Source organism: Musca domestica, unplaced genomic scaffold (assembly GCF_030504385.1).
Source record: "Musca domestica strain aabys unplaced genomic scaffold, Musca_domestica.polishedcontigs.V.1.1 104, whole genome shotgun sequence".
In the NCBI taxonomy this organism is placed as follows: domain Eukaryota; kingdom Metazoa; phylum Arthropoda; class Insecta; order Diptera; family Muscidae; genus Musca; species Musca domestica.
In genome coordinates this window covers 1354677-1376096 of record NW_026712121.1, presented here as the reverse complement: position 1 = coordinate 1376096, position 21420 = coordinate 1354677, and the positions used below count along the sequence as shown (strand labels likewise).

The window sequence follows — 21420 nt, the reverse complement described above, 5'->3', positions numbered from 1 at the left end:
ATACAGCTCTGATAGTCTTTGTAACAGATTCTTTAATTCTTTAAGCGATGCTTTAAAAGCCCGAATTATTGCTCTGATAATCCTTGAAACTGTTCTTTAAAAAATCCAACATTATTACCTTAAAGTCGCTGAAAAATGTTTCTTGAAAACCCTAAGTGACTCTGAAAATCTTTGGAAAATATTCCTTAATAAAATTCTCGATTATTACTCTGATAGTCCTTGAAAAATATTTTTTAAGAAATTCACTATTTTTGCTCCGATAGTCCTTGAAAAATATTCTTTAAAAAAATTCACGATTATTGCTCTTGAAAAATATAGTTCTTGAAAAATATTCTTTAAAAAATCTACAAATATTGCTTAGATAATTGTCCTTTTTTTAAAAGTCAAGGATTATCGTTCTGATAGTCCTTGAAGATATTTTTTTAAAAAATCCACGAATATTGCTTCGATAGTCCTTGAAAAAGATTCTTTAAAAAGGTCGACGATTATTGTTCTAAAAATCCTTGTAGAAGATGCTTTAAAAGATCCTAAATTATTGCTCTGATAGTCCTTGAAAATTTTTCTTCAAAAAATCCACCATTGTTTCCCTAAAATTCCTTGAAAAATGTTCTTTAAAAAATCCAAAATTACTGTCCTAATAGTGGCCATTTTTACTCCGATAGTCCTTGAAAAATGTTCATTTGAAAAGCTTTAATGATTAAAGCTCTAATGACTTTGAAAAATAATCCGATAGTCCTTGAAAAATGTTCATTTGAAAAGCTTTAATGATTAAAGCTCTAATGACTTTGAAAAATAATCCTTAAAAGAATTCACTATTGCTTTTCTAATAGTCCTTGAAAAATATTTTTAAAAGAAATCACGATTATTTCCCTGATGGTCCTTGAATATATTTTTTAAAAAACCCAAAAATCGAACTATTGCTCTAAAAGTCCTTGTAAAACATTATTTAAAAAATTCCGAATTATTGCTAGTCCTTGAAAATTGTTCTCTAAAAAAATCCAACATTACTGCACTAATAATCGCTAAAAAGTTGTTTCTTTGAAAAGCCTCAAAGACCCTGGAAATCCTTAAAAACATTCTTTAATAAAATCAACGAATATTGATCAAATAAATCCTTGATAACGTCTCTTATAGTCCTTGACAAATATTCTTTAAGAAATCAACGATTATTGTACTGATAGTCCTTGCAAAATATTCTTTACAATTTCACAATTATTGCCCTGATAGTCTCTGTCAAATATTCTTTAAAAAATCTGCCATTTTTACTTCGATAGTTCTTGAAACAGATACTTTAATAAATCCATGATTATTCCTCTGATAGTCCTTGGAAAATATTCTATAAAATATCCACAATTATTGCTCTGATAGTCCTTGTAACAGATTCTTTTTAAAAATTCTATGACTTTTTGTCTGATAGTCCTGGAAAAATTGTCCTTAAAATCTACGATTATCGCTCTGGTAACCGTTGAAAATACTTTTTAAGAAATAAACAATTTCTGATCTAATAGTCTTTAATAAAACTTCTATATTACTCTGTTAGTGTTTGAAAGATATTCTTTGAAAATTGCACGATTATTGCTCTGACAATCCTGGAAAAATATTCTTAAAAAAAATTAACGATTTTTGCTCTGAGAGTCCTTCAAAAATATTTATTATAAAATCTGCGATTATAGCTCTGATAGTCCTTTAAAAATACTTTTTAAACAATCCACAAAATTTTGTCAGATAATCCTTGAATTTTTTTCTTACTATACATTACTCAGTAATTTCGCGATATTACCTCTGCTGTCCTTTGAGAAAATATATCAGATCCTTGTGCTCTTTTTCCTTAGTGCTCTTTTTCATAAAAAAAACTATCTTTATGAAAACCCATAATTTTGGAATAGAGGATCGGATGGCGTATGAGTATTGTCAGCAATTATACGCCGGCATGAAATGTTATTTAGTATTTTTATATTTTTGAAACATAGTTATCTTAGTCAAACGATATATTTCGATTAACCCAAGTTAAGTTAACTTAGTCTCGAAAAGATATAATAATTCTAACGCTATGGCGTATGAGTGTTGGTAGTATTTATACGCCAAAATGGCAATATGAATATGAATGATTGTATATGCATTCAAAATTAAAATAAGAAAGCCTTGCTATTAGCTTTTCCGTCCTTGATATAACTAAATATTATTGTTTTTTCCCAGCACTCATATGCCGAAATGTCGAAATTGATCTAAATGATTGCATATCCGATTCAATCAATTAATAACCTTTCCAATTTACATTTCCTTACTTTTCATAACTATACATTTCCAAAATTATAATTTTTTTTCAGCTCACCACTTTAATACTTATACGTTTGAGTGTTGACAGTACTTATACGCAGATATGATAATTGATTTTTATTCGTACACTAGATTAAAAAACTGAAAGACTGCAGATTTCATTTTAACGCTCCTGAAACTGACTATGACTGACTCTCTTAGCTCCTATAAAATCACTTTAAAATTTATAAATTAATTAAGGAGGTATATTTTTTTTTATAAATTTTAGTAATTTTATAGGGGCAATAGAGCAATCTTTTAGGTTTCGAAATCTAGATTTAATTTTTTCCCACGGCCTCTGAAAACATATATATTACCATTAGGCATTTCTTCATTTGTGACTTTTGGGCGTATGAGTGCTCAGAACACTTATACGTCGAAATGGCAAACAAGATCTGAAGCATTTGCATATCTTTTCAATATTAAAATTAGCAACACTTCCCATTCGTATTTTCTTCCATTTCATCACCATACATTAATTTTTTAATAATCCTAAATCATAATTGCTTTTTTTTCAATATAAATTTTTAATACTGAGACGTATGAGTGTTGACAGGACTTATACGCCGAAATCATAATCATAATTGATAATAATTTGTCACTAGTTTAATAAACTGAATTTTGCGAATTATAATCTAATGCTCCCGAAACTTCCTCTGAATTTTTTTAGCTTCCTCAAAATCTCTAAAAATTAAAAAAATAAACATATTATTAAAAAAATAAAATATTATCTCCCATCAAGATTTTTTAGTTTCCATGTCCTGTTTTTGTATTTTCTACTCCCATTTTAAAAATCCTATCTAAATACTAATCCTTTATGTTTTTCATGTTTTGAATCTTTCATCATTGAATCTTTTTTATCTGACTCTTGATCGTATGAGTGCTGACAACACGTATACGTCACTCTCCATAGCCCATACATTTTAAAATACACTTTGAATTGAAAAATGTTCATTTCACAAGGAGACTTTTTACTTACTTCTCCTATCTACAATATTTCACTAATTTTCTATTTCCCAACAGATTCTATTTCACCCACTCACACACACCCACACAATGAACACTATTTTTTTTCAAGACTTTTCACTTCAAATTACTTACATGTGTTACACCTCGTCCATTTGTACTGCCACTGCTGCTGCTGCTGCCCACACGATTACCCGTCTCATCAATGGGTCCCGCCCAAATGCAGACACCCATGCGATGCGTTACATAGCCACAAATGATTACACTAACAATTAGCATGCCAATGCCCAGTGCAAAGACCAGCCACCTACTCTCCGGACTATTGGCCATATCGTGCAGATTCTTCTCCAACTGTAGGGCACACAATATCAGTATGGGTACCGCTATCATGGCCACCAGCAGATCGATAATTGGTCGCTGTTGATTCATTCTGTAGATGGTGGGTTGACTGCTGGTCGAAACGTCAGAGGGCGCGTGTGATGCCGTCGCAATGCCGGAGGTAATTGTGGTGGTGGTGCCGGTGCGATTAACGCTTGTCAGTGTTACAGTACGTGTCTGGATTCTGTTGTGATTTTGCAGTACCATGCTGTAAAGAGAGAATGCAAAGAAAGAAAACAGACGTCAGTCAAATGAGAACTATTAAAATGCAAATCATCTTGAGAAGGTTGTATAAAGAGAGGTAGGGAGGGGGGATGAAGATAACGTTTAGGGTTTAGAAATTAAAAATAGCTGCAAAACGTTTGTAATTAAAATGCAATTACTTTTAACCCTTAGAAAGGTGGGTGGTACACCAAAAGGGCCATTAAGGAATTTTAATGGGGAAATTTGGTTATCAGGCGAAATTATATTCCCCAAATGATGGCGCTTATGATCAAACATAAAATGTTCTCTTTTGGTCAGATACAGATATTGAAGTTATAGATCTAGCCACAGATCACTTCCCAACTTCTCTTCCATTGATGAAAGGGTTAAACAGGGTTAATAGTGTTTGTCAAGCTTGCGATGAGTCTCAGTGTGTTTGCTAATTACGTTGTGGCAAAATTTATAATTTTGTTGCCAAGATCACGTTTAGTTATCACCTGAGCGGTTATGGTCATCATTCATCATTTAGCCATATGGCTGTTGTTCCGTCTCTCTGTCTGTCTGCTTGTCGGCCTTATTTGTGTATGTGGCTTGTCGTCTACAATTGTCATCGTCATGTGAGGGCGTGTAAGAAAAACTATCGGTCTCCATTTGTTGATTTGTGGGAATGCGCAAATAATTAATTATTTGTTGATAATTTATTCATTGTTTGCAGCGGTCTTTTAGTGCCGCATTTGTTTACCCAACAATGGCAATAACAACAATCATTCAAGAATTGATTTCAAATCTTTTGTTTTTATTTTTTGTTGTTGTTGTTAGTGATTGAATTTTAATGAATCGAAATTGAGATTATTCGTTCTTCGTCTTTGTTTTAAGTGGGGGAACTACTTTATGTGTTTGGTGAGGCGATCCCCCTGTCTGGGTGGTTTTGCAAATGCGAAGAAAACTGTTGTGATTTTCAAAGAATTAGATTTTTTAACTTGAAATTTCGAATGAAAATCGAAGTGGTAGAGCTATAAGTTTTATAAAATTCGAGAGAAGACTAAAATTCGGATAAACACAAGTTTCCAAATAACCACAAAATTTTTAAAATAAACAAAAAAATCGAATTTAGTTATCCGATCATTGTGGCGTATAAGTGTTGACAACACTTATACGCACTACATTATCAGAACAACTAAACCTGTTTAATTTTCAATTGTTTATTATAAAACCTCCACCATAGTACAGAGGGTATATTAAGTTTGTCATTCCATTTTTAACTCCTAGAAATATACATTTTAGCCTCCACAAAGAATATATATTCTTGATCAGCCTAAAATTCGATGTCGGTTTAGCGGTTCTGTGGAAATCACTCTAGCTTCCGAACGAAATGTAGTAGGTTTATAAAATTTAACTCAAATGTATATTATATCTGCAGGACTTTTGGTATTGAAATTGGGCCATGTAAGTCCACGTCTTCGTATATCCCCCATAAAACGGTACCTTCCGATATTCGGTATTTTTATGATTTTAGCGACACTATTCACCGGAATTGTTTCAAATTTGGCATTTGAATTTCATAATGATTACTACAGCCTATGACAGAAAATTTTCTGTGCAGATCCACGTCTTCGTATAGCCCCCATATTGGTACTCCCCGATATTCGGTAGCGACATTATTTACCGGAATTATTTCATTTGTATTTGAAGTTCGTAATTGATACTACAGCCTATGACTGAAAATTGTCTGTGCAGGTCCACATTTTTTGGTATAGCTCCATATAATAATGCCTTCCTATATTCGTTATTTTGATTATGCAGGTCCACGTCGTCCTACAGACGCTACTATAACGGCTACATTCGATGTATTAAGATTTTAACAGAATTTTTAACGGATTTTATTTTTTTGAAAATTTCCAAATTCGTTCCAAGCGGTGAAAGGTATTCAAAGTTCGACCCAGCCGAACTTATAGCTTTTTAATTTTTTTTTTAAGAATATTTTTTCCAAGCACCACTTTGAGGTATACAGGGTGAGATAAAAATAACTGCAACAAAGTCAAACGTCATAATTTTTACATTTTTTTTTTAATTTTATTGAATGAAAGCAAAAAATGTCGGAAATAGCATCAAATTTTAGAATAAGTTTAGATTTGTTCGAATTCGTCACCATTGACATGAATTATGGCCTTCAAATGGCCAATGAAACCGTCACACGCTGCCCGAATATTGCTCTGTGGTATTTTGGCCCATTCTCGGCGAAGCGCTTGCTTGAGGTGAACGACACTTTGGTATTTTTTAGTGCCAAACTTCCTTTCCAAAATACTCCAGACACAATAGTCCAACGGATTGGTATCCCGAGATTTTGGTAGCCATTGTGCGCTGGAAATGAAGCGAGGAACTTCATTTTGTAAACATTCTGGGGTGGCGCCTGCTGAGTGCGAGTGCATTTATTCTGATGCCACTATCGATTAATGCGAGCGGAGAGCGATCATCGGCTGTTATGACGGCCCACACCATTACCATGGCCGGCGCTTGAGTTCCGGTGGCCAACCGAAGGTGCATATTTTCTGCTGCCCTCTTTGGCATTTGGTTTTTTTTTTTTTCAAACTGCTGGACAACGAATGTTTTCTCATCGGAGAAAACCAAATTCGGCAGTTCACCACTTTCGCCCAAGCGAAGCAACTCTTTAGATCTTTTGGGTCTATTTTGCTTTCTGTTGCGGTGTAAGTTCTTGTACTTTTTGCAATTTCAATGGCTTTGCTCCGAGCTCATTTTTCAATATTTGCCGAATGGAATATTGCGATATGTTCAGCTCACGAGGCATTTCTCGGCCACTGCGACGCGGGTTTCGATCAAGTCGTTTCTTAACTTTTCGAACCATTTCTGCTGTTGTTGCTGTTTTCTTCCGTTCACTTCCTTGAGGCCGTGCAACGCTACCAGTATCACGGTAACAAGCGATGGTACGACACACAACAGATTTATTCACATTTAAATGCTGGAGTGCTCTAACGATAGCCACTTGTGGTTTTCCAGCCAAATATAAAGAAATCACACTATCACGCTTGAATTCCATCACGAACAATTTTTTTTCTGGAAAATTCTCACCAAAATGCTTTTGAAGGCTTGTAAACAATATAATAAGCTGTCACTGGATACATTTTAACAGCTGTCGGAAGAGTGGCTTACAAATGGCAGCAGTCTGAAGTTGGTTGCAGTTTTTTCATCTCACCCTGTATATTAAAAGCATATTTTAAGGTTAAAATCGTACTTTTTGCGAGTTGGTCCAAAAATCTCCAACAAAGCATCATTTCAGAAGGATAACGTCAATGACAAAAATATTCTTTATCAAATTGAACTATAAGTCACCAAAGAAAAGAATTCTCTTTCATCAATGTTCCAAAGAAAACCGAAAATATTTCATTAATTTTTTCTCGGAGTTTTTGAAATTTTATTTTAGGCGAAAGGTGTTAAAGGAAGAAATATTCTACACAAAATTTCACTTAAAATATCAGGATGAGCCATCTGCCTAGGTACTATAGTTTTTATGAAAATTAAATTCAAAATTTTCCTTTTTACCTTTTATATAACACTTATCCAATCCGAGTCAAAAATCTCCCTTTATACTTCGTTTTTTGCGGAAAGTGTCAAAGGAAGATTTATTCTAGATCTAATTTCATTGTGAGACTCTGAACAAAAGAAATGTGTACATTATAATATTTCTGATTTTAACACATTTTGCCTAAAATGAAATTTTATGCAGGCGTAAACTCAAAAAAAAAAAAAAAAAAAAGACCGAGAGAAAAATTCATCTGAAAATTAGGGCATATTTTCGGGGTTTTTTTAGAATATTAATGTAAATATTTTCTTAATACAAAATAAAAAAAAATTTCCTGACTCATGCTTTCATAGGCAAGCCCAATTCAACTGACGCATTGGAAGACAACATTGTACCATTTAATCATAATATACGGGCCGAAATGTTGAGAAGAGTATGTCAAAATTGGACTGCGCGGATAGACCTTTTGGGGCACATTCGGGGTCAACATTTTCATAAAAAAATCTATCAAGTTTAGTGTTTTTTTGAGCATCTTTCCTATAGCTCTTAAAAAAATTACACTATATATGGGTGGATTTTTGATTATGATTTTTTAATTTTTTTTACGATGAGAAATATATATTTTATTAATATTTTTAGAACTAAGATTTTCTAAGTATTTTTTGTGGAGTTTTCTTTAAGAGTTTCCTCAGCCATACCTACCTTGGGTCAAACGCTGTTTGAATCAGCAAATCTCCGGGTAGACTAACGCGCATGTTGATAGGATTTTTGTTGTATTACGAAAATATATTGAAATGTGTTCTAGAATTCAATTTGCATTGCTATTTATAGTTCGCTTTTATTTTCACCTCAGGATGAGTTTTTAATATTTCATTTACTTTAAAAAAAAATATTTTATAATAATAATTTATATATTTTTTAAAATAAATCTGAATTTATCACTTTTCCCCAAAATTTCACTTTAATTATAACAATTTAAATCTTGTGAATTTATCGTTGATCTGAAGAAAATTGTTTCTGCTTTTCTTAAAACAAATTCTCTGTGTTCTAAAAATAAACGTTTTTTTGTTATTATTATTTTTTATTGTTGTTGCTGTCATAGCTTTGAATATGTTTTCTTATTATTATTAATATTTATAGTTATTTACATTATTATTTTTATTTACTTTATTGTTATTGTTGCTGTCGTCATTGTTGTTGTTCAGTTTATTACTCATGTGACAAGTTCAAATATCTAATTGTTGGGAGGATGTCAAATGATTGTTTGGCTAGTTGCGATTTACCCATTGTCTGTCCGCTTACAGTCGTGTGAATTCGCTCAGGTGTGGGTCACACGAACTACGGAATCGTGAGTATTGACAATGTCACAAGGCAGATAATCACTTAATTTTATTTTGACTTTAAATTGAAAATGAAATTGGAGATATGCCTTGAAATGGAGGTTACTTTTGCAAATGAAATGTATTTGATTGGGGAACTATTTTGGGTTTTTTTTGAAAAAAATTGATATTTTTCGCAACAGTTTTTGAAACTCATATAGACTCTAAAGTCGATTATGAACCTTTACCAAATTAAATAAAATATTTCCGTATTGAAATATACAGCGGTTGGGAAGCAGACAGTCCAATTCAAGCCCAGAAAGCTAGAATCTTGAAGTTCTGCACTAGGGCCAGTCTTGGAGCGTAGGCATGTGTTAAGGTCGGGTTTTGGAAAATACGTACGAAAAATTATTCGAAAAGAGTACTAAAAATAGAAATTGAATTGAAGTATTGGACACACAAAATGAGCTAGAATTAAGAAATTTGGAATGAGAGTCATTGATAGAGTGCAGGATAGATGTACCAAAGGATTTTTGGAAATTTGAACTTTTTGGGTTGCGAAAAATCTTAAAATTGTACTAATCCTCTAAAATGGTACCATTTCGTATTATGTGAACGGATAGAGGTGAAAAACTTAAAATTCGGTATGAGAATCAAAGTTGGAAAGTAAGTTTGGAGCTGGCTTTGAAAATGTATACTAAGTGTGTGAACCGTACTAAATGGTACTGAATTTAGAACAGTTCGGTTAAGGTTGAACGGATGAAGTGTGAATTTTGATATTTTATATTTGGGGTTTTAGGATTGGATTCTGTGATACGGAAGTGATTTTGAAAATGGTTACTACAAATGCACAAAAAGTACTAAATAGTACTGTATTTGGTACCATTTTGGTATTTTGCGAACAGATAGTGCTTGACATCTAAAATTTTGTATTAGGATTGCTGTTCAGGTGTAGTGGTTGTGGAAGTGTGTATTATAATTGTACGAAACGTACTAAATGGTACTAAATTTGGTATTGGGTAAATTGATTAGGCTTTAATCCTTAAATTTGTTATTGAGGTCTCTGTTGGTATCTGGAATTGGAGTTGGCTTTTGAAATGTGTACTAAAATTGTACGAAAAGCACTTAAATGTACTAAAAATTATATTCTTTGTATTGGAATTCTGAAATTTAGAATAAGAGTCACAGATAGAGTGCATGACAGATGTACCAAAGAGTTTTTGAAAATACGAACTTTAATGTTACGGAAACTGCAAAATGGTACTAAACTCGAAAATGATACCATTTGGTACTATGTGAACGAATAGAGCTACAAAAACTTGAAATTCGGTCTGACTAATCAAAGTTGAAGAGTAAGTTTTGGAAATGTGTACTGTAATTGTTCGAAAAGTACTAAGAGGTACTATATTTGGTATTGTGTGAAGGAATAGAGCTGAAACTGTTAAAATTTATATTCCGAAAACTGTTGGTGTCTAGAATTGAAATATAGGAAGATTTTGAAAATGTACTAAATGGTACGAAAAGTACTAAATTTGGTATTGAGTGAATGTATAGAGCTGGAATCCCGATATTTGTTATTAAGGTCTCAGTTGGTATCTGAAATTTTGAAATGGGGCGTGGTTTGGGTAATAAATACTGAAATTATACGAAAATTACTAATCGGTTCTAATTTTGGATCACTGTTTGTGTTTAGGGTGGAGGTATGTAGATTGTTTTGGAGTTGAAATTCTAAAATATGATATTGAAATTTGAAAATTTGATTTAAAAATCTTGACAAACTGAACCAATTTTGTGTTTCGAGTAATAAAAAGATCAAACACGAACTGCTAGAGGGAATCAACAGTTTTTAAGTGGAATTTTTGCTGACCCAGTAGAGGGTACTTGCTATTAACTCATGGCTTTGCAATAAGTCTTTTTTCAGGGTACTGCTTTTTTCAGGTACTGCTTCACAAATAGAGATTATGTTGGAATAGATCCTAAAATATTTACCAATTATTGTTCCAAAATATAAATCAAAATTTATTTTTTTCTCAATTTGCTCCTCTCTGATAATTTGTAACAGCTGTACCTATTCAAATGCCCTCCAGTGTAGCTTTCTATCATCTCAAGGTATATATTTGGTTTAAATTCCATTTTCCTTTGAGTCTCATGATATAATAAATCCATAACAATAACTTTGTGACGCTGGTTGCATTTATTTATCTTTTTAGTCACTGTTGTCTGACTGACTGACTGACTGGCTACCTGACAAGCAGACAGATCGCCCATCATTCCGCCTCATTGCACTTGATTCTGCGACTAAAAATAGTCAAGATTTGTTTGTTGTTCTTCATTAAGTCATTCCTCATTGGAGATACGACTGGCAGACGGACCGACCGACAGACAGACAGATAGATAGCTAGTGTCGTTGTAAGGGCGACAAATAAGAAAATTATTTTGCATTTCATAAATTCTAGAACAAATTGGGTTCAAATTGGGTACAAAAAATATATAGCTCACATGTAAGTCATGTGACGAGTGGCAATGATGAAGAAGAACATTTTAGCAAATCTAGAGCTGTTGGAGCGACGAAATGATTTTGTTGTTATAGTGATGTAATATTATAAACAAAAAAATGTCTTGTGATTATAATTTGGATCACGTTTGAAAAGAGCAAAAAAAATAATAATAATAAAAAATTCTGAAACGATTTTTAAATAAAAAAAATAGAAAGTTTCAGATGGTGTACGGACAAATATATACCCTAAGCATTTGACCACATGTAAGGGGGATTTTTAGAATATCATATTGGCAACACTGTCCTAAACAGCTCACACACGTTTCCTGTATTGCTTCACTCTCAGACATCTTCACTTTGGCCTATATCTCTTTGTGACTAAATTCAATTTTTTTTCCAAAATTACGGGGAAAATCTGGCAAATTATGGGAGAAGAGCTAAAAAAAGAAGACTTGTGTAACGGTGTTTTGAAAGTTTTCATCGCAAAGTAACCTAAACTGTTGGTGTCTAGAATTGAGATATGGAATGGTTTTACAAATGATTACAAAAATTATACGAAAATTACTAAGTGGCGCTAAATTTGGGTATTGGATGAAGGAATAGAACTGGAATTCCCAAATTTTATATTGAGGTCTCTGTTGGTATCTGGAATTGAGATAAGGAAATGGTTTTGGAAATGTGTACTACAATTGTACGAAAATTGAATTGAACTAAATTTGGTATTGTGGGAAGGTATATAGCTGAAATCCTGAAATTTGATATAAATGCCACTGTTGGTGTCTCTCGTTATGAAGTGGAGGTGGTTTTGGAAATGTGTACTATAAATTTTTAATAGACTTAGAAGATAAAGCAAAATAACCTAAATAGGGGTGGGGGCTAGTTCCCACATCTTTTACACATTTGGAAATTTTCGAATTAAGATTCCTCGGAATTTGTGAATTTTAGTTATACAGGTTGAGATGAAAAAACGGCAACCATCTTCAGACAGCTGTCATTTCTAAGCCACTCGCCCGACAGCTGTTAAAATTATTCCAGTGACGGCTCATTATATTGTTTACATGAAAAAATTCAGGTCATTTGGACTGATATTTGCCATTTGGAGCACAATTAATCCGAAATCGGTTGAAGATATATGTGGGAGCTATATTTAAATTTGAACCGATTCCTAACAATTTCAATGGGGTTCGTCCTTGGGCCAAAAAAATATTATTTGGAAAATTTCATCTCATTCGGATCATTTATTATCCGTTTAAGATTTTCCTAAATTTTCTTCACAAAAATACATGGCCAGACGGACTGACAGACATTTTAGAAGGTGATTGTATGAAGATTCTCAAATGAAACTATGGGTCGATCTCGCTTCTTTCTCCGTGTTACAAACAAATGCACAAAGACTCTTACCACTATGTGGTGCAGGGTATAATAATTAAATGTTGTCGCACAGTATAATTAAGAAGTTCGGCATAAAGCTTCATTGAACTCCTTCCCAAAAAAAATCTTCTAAGTTCCACAAATGTTTGTCTTCCCCTCCCTCTCCCGTGGGTTCCATTTGACATCGAATTCCAATTTTGCAAGTTAGCAACCGTCGACACTACTCGAGATTCCCGTATACTATCTGCATCCCAGCTAACATCAGCTGACCTTTTTGTTACCCGAGATGATAATGCAATGGAAGAACAAATAGTGACAACAACAACAACTACAAAACTAAAGAACTGCAATGTGTTGGCGATCGCAAATGTCAGATTCGCAAAACAACAAAAACACAACACAACGTATGAGCAACGTTTCAAATTCGCATGGGTTGCAGTGAAGCCAGCCTGGCAGTCAGTCAGTTGGAGTATGACTAGCGTTATGACAATGACGCTGCAATGAGTGAGCGAGCGAGCTAGTGTCTCAGCTTAGCTTACATGCAGTTTTTTTTTGTGCCAACTCGCTTATCTATCATCAAATGACATCGCGTAAATACAATAAAAGCTATTAAGATAGACGGAGCGACGGACCGAGCGACAGTACATCGCCGGCGCACATGTTTTAGTGGACGGACGCCTTATAAGGTTGGATCTTTTGGTTCTTGTTCATTTGGTTGTTTGTTTGTTGTGCACAGCGCACATATGCACACATACTCATACACTCCGTTTACATTTGCATACATGTATGTATGCATGGCGGAGAACTGATAAAGATCAACGAGCCTTAATGATGGTGTGGCTGCTGTCGCTGCTGCTGATGATGATTGCGATGGCGATGATGATTGTACAGATGACTTGGCTGGTATATCATTGTCCATAATCAGGGTAATAACCCATAAAGTTTTGTAGTTATGCTGTTATTGTTATTGTTCTTTTAAAAAAAGAGTTGACAAAAGAGTTGACATATTTCCGCATATTTCTGCCATCATTAAATAACCTAAATAGGTTGTTTAGTTGGGGGGAAGTCACAGCGAATTTAAAAGACGTGACATAAGTTGGGGGTTTGTGAAGAACAGTGAAACGCAAACTTTCCGCTACGGAATATTTGGCCTAAAATATCGACCTTAGTTTCTAAGGACTTTTTACTTCCAAAATATCCGAATGTCACTCACAGAGACGATTTTTTTTATATCATCAGAGAGAGAGGACTTAGGTAAGATTTTTGTTCTTTAGCAAGCAAGTAAAGAAGTGGCCTAGCCTCATTACAATATCTCTATTATTAACTACCAAAAAATCTCTGAAAAAATGCCTGACCAAACTTTTTATACTTTCCGCCATTTGGAAATTATGCTACAAGAGTCAGTCCCTTTACTAAATCCAAATAACGAATTTTAGCTTAGGTTAGGTTGAAAAGAGGGGCGAAGTAATTTGCCGCCATACACTTAAGCCAGTATAGGCCTGTTGTGCGCTCTAGACTAAGAGTTTTTAAAGAAGGCGGGTAGTTTACAGCAACGAGTTTTAAGTAATTCCCTTAGAAAATTTGTTAGAATTTAGTTTAAATCTACAAATTTTAGCAAGTCATTGAAAATATTTTTAAAAAGTCTTAACGGTTAAGTAAGTCCTAGGAATTTTTTTTATAGATTTCCATAATTTTTAGTCCTAGAAAAAAGTGTTTAAAAAGTCCATGCTAAATTTTCTGAAGAAACCACTACTCCTGGAGAGGAAATCGTTAAAAAAGTTTTTTTTTTAAATCCACGATTTTTGCAGGGAAGTCATTGAAAATATTTTGAATATATCCAAATATATCTTTTTCTTTTTCTTTTTCTTTTTTAATCCAGCATTCTGGGAAAGAAAGTCCCTGCAAAATTGTTGGTTATCAAGAAGGATATCCGCGAAATTTATTTTTAAAAATTCATTCGTGTAAGGAAATTCTTGAAAATATTTTTAAAAATTCAAGACTATTGGAAAATAAGTCCATTAATAATATTTAAAAAAAATCCACGGAAATAAAGTTTTGGGAAAAAAAAATATTTAAAAGAATTCAAGATTCCTAGGAAAGAAAATGAAAAAAAATTCACGTCTCTTAAAAAGGAAGTCCTGAATAAAAATTTTCAAAATCCTGGTTTAATAATCTTAACACTGTTGTACTGTTCTCCATGTTTTTAGAAGATAAGTCCATGAAAAATATTTTCAAAACGTTCACGAGTTTCAAATTCAAATCCATCTTGAAAAGTCCTTGAATTTTTTTCTTAAATCCACAAGAAAATATTTTAAAAAAATCCTAAAATTTTTGTGAGTCCTTGAAAATATTTTTAAAAACATTTACGATTTTTAGACAGTTCTTGAAAAAATCCACGATTATTAAAAAGTCAGATTTTAGGAAAATATGTCATAAATGTTTTTCTTAACAAAATCAACGGTTCTTGAAAATGATATTTAAAAATCCACGATTCTTAGAAAGGAAGTCAGTGGAAGAGATAACCCCAGTATATATTTTTGGAACCCCACAATTCTTTAAAAGGATGTGCTAGAAAAAATATATTATAAAAGTACACGATTTTCGAAAAGAAAGTCCTTGCAAAATATTAAAAAAAATCCAGGACTCTTGGAGACGAATAACCTCAAATTCTTGGTGAAATTTATTTTTAACAAATTTAAAGGCAGTACGTTTGGTCGGGCCGAACTTTGAATACCCTCCACCATTTGGAATGAATTTGGAAATTTTCAAAAAAATAGAATCCGTTAAAAATTTTGTTAAAATCTTAAAAATACCGAATATAGCCGTTATACTGGGGTCTATACGGCGTGGACTTACATAGGCATAGTTTGACATAAGCCATTACCATATTTAAATTCGAAACTTGAAATAAACGATGAATATCATAATAACGTATATAGGGAGGTACCGTCATATCGGAGCTATATGAAGACCTGGAGCTGCATAGACAACTTTCTGTCACAGGCTGTAACATCCATTACGAACTTCAAATACGACATCTCAAATCATTTCGGTGAGTATTGTACCTAAAATCGTCAAAATACCGAATAGAGGGAGGAACTGATATATGGGGCCTATACGAAGACATCGACCTGCATAGACAATTTTCTGTCACAGACTGTAGTTCCCATTACGAAATCTAAATACGTAATTTTAAACTACTCCGGTGAATTATGACGCCAAAATCATATAAATATCGAATATTGGGAGGTACCGTTATATGAGGCTACACGAAGACGTGAACCGGCACAGACATTTTTCTGTCTTAGGCTGTATTATGCACAAATGCCAAATTTGAAATAATTCCGCTGTATAACGTCGTTAAAATCATCAACATACCGAATATCGGGAGGTACCGTTACATGGGGGCTATATGAAAACGTGGACCTACATGACCCATTTATGAACTAAACCTGCCTACTGGCAAAATAAACATGTGTGCAAAATTTTAGCCTCCTATCTCAATTCGTTCGAAAGATTACAACAGACAGATGGACGGACAGACGGGCATCGCTAACTCGACTTAGAATTTTACGCTGATCAAGAATAAACATTTCCTATAATAGTACGCAATTCCAAAACCACATCCATATCTCATTTCCAGATACCAACAGAGACCTCACTATTAGATTTAGGGATTCCAATTCTATCCCTTCATCCATTGCCCAATTTAGTACCATTTAGTACTTTTAGCACAAATACAGGACACATTTCCAAACCACCACAAAAATCTTAAACACATATACCATCGAAAGTCTTACTATCAAATTTTAGAATTTTATCGCTGTACCTTTACCGAATACGAAATATAGTACCATTCAGTACTTTTCGTACAATTTTAATAAACATTTCCGAAACCACTTACATTTGTTAAGGTTACACATGAACAGCGACTCAAATTTCAAACTGCAAGCACTATCTGTTTAACCAATACCAAATTGTATTAAATATAGTACTATTTAGTACTTTTCGTATACTTTTAGTACACATTTCCCAAAATCACCTCTCTAACACACACCTACCACCAACAGGAACCCTAATAGAAAATTTCAAAATTCCAGCTTCATCCGTTCGCCCCCAAACAAACTGATCCAAATTTTGTACCATTCTTAGAAAAGAAATGGAAAAATCACGACTCCAGAAAAGAAAGTAATTGAGAATATTTAAAACAAATCAACGATTCTTTCAGAAGGAAGTCCTTGAAAAATATTTAAAAAAAAACTCGGTACTGTAAAAAGAAAGTCCGTGAAAAAATTAATTTCAAAATCTAAACAGAAATGAATAATATAAAACAAAATCCAAATTTTCTTAGAGGGTAAGTTCTTGAAATATATTCTTGAAAAATCCACATTTTTTTAAAGGAAAGAAAAATAGTTTGTCTGTAGAAAAAAACCTCTACGAACTGAGGTCAGATTTCTATATTAAACAGGTGTTTACTAATTTATTGAGTGAATGAATTAAATCAATCTCTTTTAATTAAACTTCTTTTTCTAAACACAGTGCTGAATTTTTCTCCTTTTTTTTTCTACGATCTCACATAAATTATGAAAAAAAATAATAAACCCACATTTATAAGTGTACAGCGGCGCTCTGTAACCGGTCTTCCATGGACAACCTACGAAGTTTTCCCCGGCTAGCATTTATAAGGCAAAATTACAAAAAAATAACAACACCAAGAGATTGCATTTCATGCAGACAATTTAGTGCAGACCTCCAACCAGCGAACCAACCACTGACTACTACTGGTGGCACATTAAATTTCCGGGTTCTGGAATATGGCAAAATATCCAAGTGATATTCATTCGCTTGTGATCCAGTCAGACGGGGCACACTTTTCCCCACGCATGAACACACACACATACATTCACATTCACACGGAACGACTGACTGACAAATAAATCAAACAAATTTTAATTTGGAGCAGAAAAATGGAACGCCTCATCTCATCTCGCTTCCCAAACAATACTGGTGTTAATTGGATGAATGATGTTTTTTTGTTGTTGTTGTGAAGTGTGTGGTGGTACATGTGTGGGAATTTTGAATATTGATTGTATCTATATATATTAATTAAGAATACAGTCAATAATATTTGAATGAAGTATAAAAAAACTGAAATTGAAAACTTCAATATCTACATTGTTTACATTGGTAAATAATGAAGCCAATTAAGCATATTGCACTTATCTGGAGTCAACCGTCTCAAAGTTTTGTAACAAAATTTTGATTTTTGATTTTTTTTGAAACAAAAAGTGAGTGTAAACGTTTTTTATTTTTAACAATAATGTGACGCAAAAAAAAATCATTTAAATATCATAACAACAATGAAACAAAAGATTTTTTTTGAAAATTTCCTCCTTTGTTTTCTTCCTTACTCAAAACATCGTAAAAAAATATCGCACAATAATTTTAATGCATTTAATTTGTTGTTGTCACTTGCAATGATTTTTGTTTTCATTTGTCTTTGAACTGTTTCATTGCCATGGTCAGTATTGCAAAAAAAGAGAAAAAACTGAAAATATAAATATTTTTTATATTTAATTTGGTGGATAAGCTGTAAAATTTTTTCGAAATGGACTGGGTCAACAATTCCTTTCTATGGAAAGACAGGCGATCTCAGTTCAATGAGACAAGTTTTTTTTTATAGAAACAAGTCGACATCAATTATTCGAGGCATTTTTCTATAAATGCCGTTTTTATACCCTCAGCCATATGGCTACAGAGGGTATATATCATTTGATACGGCCAAAACGTGCCTAGTCGAAATAACGGTTTTAGACCCTACGTCTCTTTGGACCAAATCCGTTTCAGAACATTTGGAGTCGATCTAGCGATGTCCGTCCGTCCGTCCGTCTGTCTGTCTCTCTGGCTGGCTGGTGCGCACGATAACTCTCGAAGGGAGTATCCGATTTGGTCCAAATTGGCTACAACGTAATATTTTTGTCAAACTTAGATCGAGTTCGGAGATGGGCAAAATCGGTCCACTCCTTCTGGTACCTCCCCCACAAAAGGTCGAAATTTTCAAAAAATATATTTTTTGCGCAGGAAGAGAAAGGATAATCCGAATTCGCTCCAACTTTACAAATCCTAATATTTGCGTCAGTGCTAGGTCAGGTGTGAAAATGGGCAATATCGGTCCACTCCATCAAGTACCTCCCCCACAAATGGTCAACATTTTGAATAATTACAACTCTCATAAAATGTTATGTAAGAGTCCAATTGTCTTCAAATTTCACACATCCCAATATTTATATTAACCCAAGGTCTGGTGTTAAGATGAACAATATCGGTCCACTCCTTCTGGTACCTCCCCCACAAAAGGTCAAAATGTTCAAAAAATATATTCTTTGCACAGAAAGAGAAAGGATAATCCAAATTTGCTCCAACTTTGCAAATCCTAATATTTGCATCAGTGCTAGGGCAGGTGTGGAAATGGACAATATCGGTCCACTCCATCAAGTACCTCCCCCACAAATGGTCAAAATTTTGAATAATTACAATTCTCATAAAATGTTATGTAAGAGTCCGACTGTCTTCAAATTTCACACATCCCAATATTTATATTAACCCAAGGTCTTGTGTTAAGATGAACAATATCGGCCCACTCCTTCTGTTACCTCCCCACAAAAGGTCGAAATTTTCAAAAAAAAAAAAAAAAAAAACAAATTTTTTGCACAGAAAGAGACTTTGCGAATCCTAATATTTGCGTCAGTGCTAGGACAGGTGTGAAAATGGACAATATCGGTCCACTCCATCAAGTATTGAAATTTGAAAAATATTGAAATTTTGAGTACCCATGAAGCTCATAACTCGCCAAATTAACATCCGATTCCATTTAGATTTGGCATAATCTTAACACTAGTCAAAATATATTTAGATAATCGAACATAGGCTGAGGGTATATCTCTGGCGGCAATACCGACTGATACTTTTTAACTTGTTTTTTAATGATTTTTCTTTAAAAACAATTCGGACCTCAGCTTTCTGAGGCCTGATACTTTCATATATTTTATTTTTTTACTTTCATATAGTTAAACACCTAGTAAAACGCTAAATTAAGCCGATGACCGCTAAATCTACGTATTTACATGTGTCAGTCTGAGAATCTATTACGAATGGATAATGTTACAATTATTTCAAGGTAAAAAATATTTATGGAATATTTTTGGTTTCTTTTCCGCAAATCTTATGAATAATGTCTTTGGCGACTTATAGTGAAACTGGGCCATGTAGGTCCACGTCTTCCTATAGCCCCCATACAACGGTACCTCCTGATATTGGGTATTTTGATGATTTTAGAGATGTTTTTTACTTTATTATTTGAAGTTCGTAATGAGTACTACAGCCTATGACAGAAAATTGTCTGTGCAGGTATACGTCTTCGTATAGCTCCCATATAACTGAACCCCCAATATTCGGTATTTTTATGATTTTAGCGACATTATTTACCGGAATTATTTCAAATTTTGTATTTGAAGTTAGTAATGGATACTACAGCCTATGACAGAAAATTGTCTTGGCAGGCCCATTTATAACCTCCATGGTACCTCCCTATATTCGGTATTTTTATGATTTTAGCGGCATTATTTACCGGAATTATTTCAAATTTAGTATTTGAAGTTAGTAATGGATACTACAGCCTATGACAGAAAATTGTCTGAGAGGTCCATTTATAACCTCCATGGTACCTCCCTATATTCGGTATTCTGATGATTTTAGCGGCATTATTTACCGGAATTATTTCAAATTTTGTATTTGAAGTTAGTAATGGATACTACAGCCTATGACAGAAAATTGTCTGGGCAGGTCCATTTATAACCCCGATGGTACCTCCCTATATTCGGTATTTTGATGATTTTAGCTACATTATAAACAGATTTTTTTCTAGTTTCGCATTTGAATATTGTAATAGCTTGTGACAAAAGTTGCCTATGCAGGTCCAAGTCGTCGTATATATATTCGACTATATTCGGTATTTTAACAGAATTTTTAAGGGATTTTTTTTGAAAATTTTTAAATTTGTACCAAATGGTGTAGGGTATTCAAAGTTCGGCCCGGCCGAACTTACAGCTTTTTTACTTGTTAAAAAAATTTTCGATCAAGTTCTCATAAATTGGCCTTAATTTTCAGACTTCCAAGGTTTTATATAATTTTTTCTAGATTTTATATTTTCATTAAAAATAATAGGAAAATGTTTACTTTTACACCAAAAACTTAAAAATTTTTCATCTTTAGAAGAGGATGATAGTAAAACCATCGCAGTCCAATTTTTTTGTCCAAAACAATTTCAACATCTCCATATGTAACCTTTAGAAACCGAGAGAGACATCAATATCAAATTTCATAATTTCATCCCTATCCCTTCACCCAATAACAAATTTAGTACCACTAAATTCTTTTCGCACTATAATAGTAATATTTCCAACACCACATCCATATACCAGCAGTGACCTCAATTTCAAATTTCAAGATTCCAGCCCTATTCCTTCAACCAAAACCAAATTTAGTACTTTTCGTACAATTATAGTTGACATTTCCGAGACATGCTCCATTTTTCAATCCCAGATACCAACAAAGAACTTAATATCAAATTTCAGAATTATATCTCTATCCCTTTACCTAATGCCCGATATAGTACCATTCAGTACTTTTCGTACAATAATAGTACACATTTCAAAACCATATCGATATCTCAATTCTTGATACCAAAAGAGACCTAATTTCAAATCTGAGGACTTCAGTCCTATTCCTTCACCCAATACCAAATTTAGTACCACTTAGTACTTTTCGTAGAA

At 33.4% G+C, this 21420-nt stretch overlaps 1 protein-coding gene across 2 annotated transcripts in view; it reads right to left on the bottom strand.

Moving 5' to 3' along the window:
• LOC101888860 (uncharacterized) overlaps positions 1 to 21420 on the bottom strand; it is a 65868-nt gene that overhangs the window by 1958 nt on the left and 42490 nt on the right. Inside the window, exons 1-2 of one of the 2 annotated variants that reach the window (XM_005174968.4) lie at positions 8105 to 8250; positions 3418 to 3868 (exon numbers count right to left, since the gene is read on the bottom strand). In XM_005174968.4, the coding sequence (XP_005175025.2) occupies positions 3418 to 3868; positions 8105 to 8157 (504 nt within the window). In that variant the 5' untranslated portion in view covers positions 8158 to 8250. Of the gene's footprint in view, positions 1 to 3417; positions 3869 to 8104; positions 8251 to 21420 lie in introns of those variants that run through there. The other variant, XM_059128346.1, reaches the window with a different exon arrangement.